Source organism: Bos mutus, chromosome 8, assembly GCF_027580195.1.
Source record: "Bos mutus isolate GX-2022 chromosome 8, NWIPB_WYAK_1.1, whole genome shotgun sequence".
NCBI lineage: Eukaryota > Metazoa > Chordata > Mammalia > Artiodactyla > Bovidae > Bos > Bos mutus.
Window position 1 is genome coordinate 73,826,850 of NC_091624.1, and position 7,331 is coordinate 73,834,180.

The window sequence follows — 7,331 nt, forward strand, 5'->3', positions numbered from 1 at the left end:
GAGGCTATACTAGAGATGAGACATCTACTCCACTCATTCCTGCATAAAATTTAAATATGTCTTCCTTAGCATATTTATCTATCTTTATCTATCCTATGGAAGAAGATAGCTAATTATTCCCATCTCTGCATATTCATCCTGCCTTCCATCAATCCTTGCTGAGCCGAGTCAATCTAAATCTTTACCTACTCTTAAATATTATCTCCTAGTCCTAAAAACTTGGGCTGAGAAGCCAGGGCACATAGAAATATTAGACACCTGTTGATTGGTACCTTGGCTCCCTCTTCTACGGTACTTAATACCATGGGGGTTTTATGGAGCCAGAAAAAAATTGTAATGGAAATCAGTCTCCCACTGCAAAATTATCCTAGACCCTGGCCAGGGCCTTTCACGAGGCTTTCCTGATGGGGTTGGGTGGGGAGTCTAGGGGAGTGGGATGAAGCTTTGCAGCAGCCATCCTGAACACCATCTCATTTGTTTCTAGCATGCTGTCATACTGAACTCTCCTCCTTCCTCTATGCTCTTCCCCACCTCTGACTCCCAACTTTTGACTCTATACCCCCAACTTTAAGCCTACCTTTGGTTATATAGATTTGTTATTCAAATCAAGTGTTCTCATCAAATGGCCCTTATCTTTTCCCAGTGGACTTAGTTTACCTTTCAATCTGTGACTTTGTGTTGCTGCCTATGAAAGCCTGATAAGCCCACCTGAACCTTATAGGAGAGGAGATAGGCACACATTTGGAGGAATGAGATTAGCTAGTTTGTAATGTATATAGTTGCCAGGAAGACAAACATTTATAACAATAAGAGCAAACATTTATATACTGTTTACTATGGACCATAAATTTTCCCAATTTCATTTCATTTTATTAATTTAGTCCTCACGATACCTCTGCGAGGTAGATTATTATTCCAATTTTACTGATTAGGAAACCAAAACGCAAAGAAGTAAAGCAACTTTCCAAAAAATATACAGCTAGTAAATGGCAGAGCCACATGCATGCCAGGAAAGAGGAGTCTCCTCAGAAACCAACCCTAACAACACCCTGCTGTTAGACTTCCAGCCTCCAGACCTGTGAGAAAACAAATGTCCTCAATTTGAGCCACCCAGTCTGTGGTATCCTTTTATTATAGCCCTACCAGACTAATCTCCTTCAAATTTTTACTCAAAAACAACCCCTTTGGCCACCCTATGTACAGTTTTAACCACTGTATCCTTGTTCCTGGGTTTAGCATCATATGTCACATTATATTTTTGCAATCTGTTTATTGTCTGCCTCTTCCACTAGAACGTGAACTTCATAAGGGCAAGATTTGTGTCAGTTCACTAGTTCACTAGTGTTCACTAGTATATTCCCTGTGTATAATGAAGTGTCTGGCATAAATTAAGTGTTCAAATGAATGACAGGAGGAAAGAGAGTCCAGGAGCTGACTGGCTCCATTCTCCTCATATCACCAAACTCCACAGGACAGAAAGGAGGCAGGGCTGGGACAATAAATGAAACCTTGTCTGTATGTAGAATGGTTTCAGCATGATGACAAATACCAACTTCTACAAACAGAGGAGCTAGAGTCAGAAAAGCAAGCCAAAGAGACATCTAAAATTGCTAAAAACTGGCGCAAGGCGGAGGTACGCTGTTAGCCGGTCTCCGCGCGGGTCTGGGTCGCGGAACCCGGTGGCTGCTGTGCGGGCGTCATGTCAGACAACGAGGACAATTTTGATGGAGACGACTTTGATGACGTGGAGGAGGATGAAGGGCTCGATGACTTGGAGAATGCCGAGGAGGAGGGCCAGGAGAACGTTGAGATTCTCCCTTCTGGAGAGCGACCGCAGGCCAACCAGAAACGAATCACCACACCATATATGACCAAGTATGAGCGGGCCCGTGTGCTGGGCACCCGAGCCCTTCAGATTGCGATGTGCGCCCCTGTGATGGTGGAGCTGGAGGGGGAGACAGATCCCTTACTGATCGCCATGAAGGAGCTCAAGGCCCGGAAGATCCCCATCATCATTCGCCGCTACCTGCCAGACGGGAGCTACGAAGACTGGGGCGTCGACGAGCTCATCATCACCGACTGAGCCGGAGTCAACCTCTGGACTGGGCCTCCGCCCGTGGCTCGTCTCATAGTCTTTTTATAGTCTTTATACGTGTAAATAGTAAATTCTTCAACCTTTCAACTCAAAAAAAAATAAAAATAAAAAAATAAAATTGCTAAAAACTTAAGGGCATCTAGGCGACCAATGACTAACTCTACCCTATACCTGCTTGTTAAGGCTTGTGACTTTTACTTCTGCTTATTTTACCTACTCAGATATCTGTCTTCAGAATGCTTCTGCCTCCAAAAGCCTTCTCACTCTTACTTTAGCACTCTCGTCCTTAGCTAAGGCAAGATTGGTGGTGATTTGAGGAATGATATGCAAGTTTACCCAGGGTCTTCAAAAATTTCCTTCCCTTAAAAGCTCGAGAGTCCTAGAAAAACAAATGCTTATAGTGTTTGCTCAGGTAGCAGCCAGGAGTCTCTCCAGGCTCCACCAGGAATCTCTTGCTTCTGCCTAACTTCGCTACTGTCTATAGCTCATTCCTGGCCACTTGATTTTCACCTCCGGGATGGCATCTTAGTTTTGGTTTCATCCCTGGATGCTTCTCTTGAATTGCCTTAAGCACTTTACCCAGAAGTCTCTTGGCAGATGAACCCAGCATCCTGGAATTCTGCTCCTGAAGAAGTGGATTTAAAGCAAAGCAATAGAGAGGAGGAGCTTCCCGGGTGGTACTAGTGGTGAAGAACCCACCTGCAATGCAGGAGACACAAGAGACATGGGTTCAATCCCAGGGTCACAAAGATCCCCTGGAGTAGGAAATGACAACCCACTCCAGTATCCTTGCCTGGAAAATTCCATGGACAGAGGAACCTGGCGGGCTATAGTCCATTGGGCCATAAAGAGTCAGACATGACTGAGAGCCTTAGCACCAACAAAGAGAAATTCTGTAACACCCCCAGCTCTCAGCCACCTCCCATCTACGCACAGCTTCTCCTCAACACTAGGGGGTGCTAGTCACACTGTCATTTTACCCTGTTAAACTTCCAACCATCAGTTATATTTCTTGATGATATGTTTATCACTAAATACCAAATCCATGGCCCCTCTTGAAATATGGATAAATCTTGCACCTATTCCTTATATGATAGAAGAGGACTTACCATTAACTAGGGTTTTGACCTTAATCTGTAGAACCTACTTGAAATACTGAGAATAAGGTCAGGGGGGAGTTTCTTTGCTAACTCCATAGAGTATCTGATTCCGTGTGTTCTGTGTATTCGTTTCAGGACTACGCAAGCAGAGGGGACTCCTTGTTCTGATGCAAAATGAGAAGAGAGAAATCCTTCTTTGAAGAAAGAGGTTGTTTGTGGCAGTGGAGGGAGAAGGAACAGGATCAATTACTGGGGTTGGTGGATCAAAAGCAAGGAAAAGAGGAGGGGCACGCAGGCTGAGGACTGGGGGTGGATGGAGTGCAGGCACAGTGGGATCTGAGGGCCACCTGTGCCTAGGAGCCTTGGACATGTATTTCCAGTTGGCCGGGGTGCTGTGGGCCAGGAGTATCATGTGCTATTTTGAGCTGGTGACAGTTATGGGAATGAGTGGGAGAAGCAACCTAAACGTTCATTGTCAGAGGAAGGGATAGAAAAGATGTAGTATGTATATATCAATGTAATACCACTCAGCCATTAAAAAGAATGAAATAATTTCATTTGCAGCAAAATGAATGAATCTAGAGATTATCATACTAAGTCAGACGGAGAAAGTCAAATACCATATAATATTGCTTACATGTAGAATCTAAAAAAAAAAAAAAAAAAAAAAAAACCACTTCCCAGATGGCACTAGTGGTAAAGAACCTGCCAATCCCCTGGAGAGGGCATGGCAACCCACTCCAGTATTCTTGCCTGAAGAATCCCATGGATAGAGTAGCCTGGCGGGCTATAGTCCATAGCGTTGCAAAGAGTCGGACATGACTGAAGTGACTTAGCATGCACACACATAGACAGAATCTAAAAAAATGATACAAATGAACTTATTTACAAAACATAGACTCACACACTTAGAAAACAAACTCATGGTTACCGAAGGGGAAAGAAAGGGGAGGGGGATAAATTAGGAGTCTGAGACTGACATATACACACTACTCTATTTAAAATAGATAACCAGCAATGACATATTGTACAGCATAGGGAACTCTGCTAAATATTCTGTAATAACGTACAGACACATATGTATGTATAACTGAATCACTTTGCTGTACACTTGGAACTAACACAGCATTGTTAATAAATTATAGTTCAGTATAAAATAAAAATGTTTTTTAAAAGAAAGGAAGTACATCAGGAGCTACTCCAAAGCTAAGCAAGGGAGAATTCTCACAACATATCATCCTCTGGTCCCCAGACTCTGAGAGCCTCCAGCTCCACACCTCATTACCCTGCTTTCAATCATCTCCTAGGGAAATTCTTTTCCCTAGGCAACAGAGGCTCAGAAATGGAGGATGGGAAGGACAGAAGAGGCTCCATTCCTGGCATCCATAGTTAGATCCCTGAACATATTTCCCTGTAAAAATACTGCTCATTGAATGGCCACATCATATAGTTCTGTTGGAATTTTACTTCTAAGTATTATGGGTTAAATATAATTAACCACCATGTATAATATGGTTTCTATGGAGAATGCGTTGTGAGTTCCACATAACTCACTTCTACAAACAAACCACTGGAATTCTGGCACTCCAACAGGAGGACTGCCTGTGCAGCTCTCAAATGAGAGAGGAAGATAAATTAATGTGTTTTGGGACTGTTGACTTCATCGGACAAGGAAAGACTTTGTGTCCTTTTTGCTTGAGAGCTTTCTTATATTGCCTCCTGATCATTCTAGAGATGAAGAAATATCAGAGAACAAGCGAAATATAAGAGAATGGGTAAAAATCAGAAGAAAATCTAATTTTAGCTTCTTTGGGTATTTTGATAATGAAAACTACTAAAGCATACCAAATAAAAGTGAGATCAGTAAATTAAGTTTATCTAAATTCAGATTATTAAACTGTACTTTAACCACTGTAGTATAATTGTATGTGTGCATGCACATACACACAGATTAGGGAGAAGTGGAGAAAATGATTCATGCAGTTCTTCTTAGTGAAACTGAAAGTTTAGTTAACCCTGAAAAGATGCCATTATTAAGTGAGCTATAGCTCATTGTTTATGTGCAAGTTAGCCACCAGACCACATGTATCCTTTCTGGGGGCCCTTAGCAAAACAAGACATTTAACTTCTAGTACATGGAAATATTTTTACATTTGCAAGCGTTTTTTCTGGTAAAAGAAACCCCATGCAAGAGATGAAACAGGCTTTTAAAAATGATTCTTCAGTAATTAACATTTTTGCATAAAAGAAATGTCCTACAAATATTTAAAGAGCATTCATAAGTGTCAGGACAGAGATGAAAAAAAAAAAAGTCCAGTAAACCTTGATATCATGCATTTGAGCACTTCCTATGTGCTAAGGGCTTTACTTCTATTATGTTCTTTAATCCTCACTAAAGGAAGAAATTAACTCTCACATTTCATCAATGAGAAACTTAAGGCAGAGAGACTAAAGAACTTGCCCAAGTCTTCAAAGTCTGCAAATAACAGAGTGAACACTTGAATCCAGTTGCAGATAACTCACAGCCAGGCTCTCAGCTACTGTGCTGCTTCACGAATGGCAGAAGTCCAAGTGCCACTATTAAACATTAGCCATTATTACCAAGAATTGCCCCACTGGGATCTTTATAGTTCAAGTATCATATGCAAAACACTCCCATAGGGTTTCTCTTTAGAAGAGAGTACACTTGCCAGAGGAAGGTGTTTCTGAATATCATTATCAGTAAAAAATCCTTAAACTTAATCTATACTTTTTGGGCAATAAACAATCTAAACAAGTACCATTTTTAGAAATAAACCATGAATAATGCAATCTGCATAAAAATAAGCATAATGTCTTGGAGGGATATAGATGCCCTGCTTGGGGGAGCTGGCAAACAGAGGTGGACAGGCAAACACAGGGGCTCAAGTGTGTTTACATGTGTGTGCACCTTGAGGCATGGTTCTGTTATCATCTAAGAGAAAAAGGGAGTCATGGTCTGTTCTATCTCTAGCCTTATACAGAGCTTGTTAATATTGGGAGGTTCAAGTCTAGTAACCCGAACTAGTTCATTGCATAACCCACTCTTGAGGCTCTGGTTAAACTGTGGTGGAAGTTTGGATCCTTTCCCCCAAGAGAGCCCATAAAGCTTAAGAGCTGTCAATTCTTTCTCCTGGCAGCTGATCAATGTCTATCAGTTCTTGTGGGTAGACCTTCATTGCTTCCTCTTCCCTCCTGGGAAATGACTGCTGGGCTTCTAAAGCTATCACCCTCCACATCTCCTAAAATGTAGTATGTCAGAATTGCAATCAGTGTGCACCCAACAGTATTACCAACCCCAACTCCCCACCAATTCTCAACCAAAGCTCCGGATATTCATGAATCATTATGACTACTTAATCCCAGCAAGTTCTACTGAATTGCCTCTAAATTTCTCTGGATGTGTGAATAGGGAAAGGCTTAGCTGCTCAGAACAGTTGTTAGACTCAGTACCCATGAAAGCAGGGTCTGAATCTGCATCTCAACCTCCACTGACTGGATGGACCCAGCAGAAATCTGTCCTCAGGATTTTGAATTGTCCTTCTGTAGTCATAGTCCCCATGCCTAGGGACAGAGGAGCCTGGTGGGCTACAGTCCATAGGATCACAAAAGAGCTGGACATGACTTAGTGACTAAACAACAAGGGAGTAAAGAAAAGCAGAGACATTGCCTTCTTGCCAGGGCGAACAAACAGGTGCTCTGAATCCAGTGGTTCATAACAAAATGCTCGATTTCTCCTTGCTTGGCAGCAGAAGTTGATCTAGCTAGGATAGAAGTTAGATTCCAAGTGATCAGAACTGGAACAGTGTTTGCCATGTGATGTCAGGAGGTCAATTGAGCCAGTTAAGTCACAATTCAGTAGGGAAATCTTACATTTGAAAGCTGGCAAGACAAATAGCTAATATATAACCCAAAGGCCAGTAATTAGTATTTCAAAACAGACTTGAGAATCAGACAAACTGTAGTTCAGTTTGTTACAAAGGAAGGTAAAGAGCAAAGAAAGGTGTCTAAGGGCACTCTTGTAAAGAACCTTAGAGTGTTCGTAAGTGAAAAAGAAAGTGAAAGTGAAGTCACTCAGTCGTGTCCGACTCTTTGCGACCCCATGGACTGTAGCCCAC

At 42.0% G+C, this 7,331-nt stretch overlaps 1 protein-coding gene across 1 annotated transcript; it reads left to right on the plus strand.

Annotated features, from left to right (window-relative positions):
* The first annotated feature begins 1,626 nt into the window (after window positions 1-1,626).
* Window positions 1,627-2,110, plus strand: LOC102287366 (DNA-directed RNA polymerases I, II, and III subunit RPABC2). Its single transcript, XM_005906910.3, has one exon. It carries the CDS (start codon window positions 1,700-1,702, stop codon window positions 2,081-2,083), a length of 384 nt encoding a protein of 127 aa, XP_005906972.2. The 5' UTR covers window positions 1,627-1,699; the 3' UTR covers window positions 2,084-2,110.
* Window positions 2,111-7,331: the final 5,221 nt, after the last annotated feature.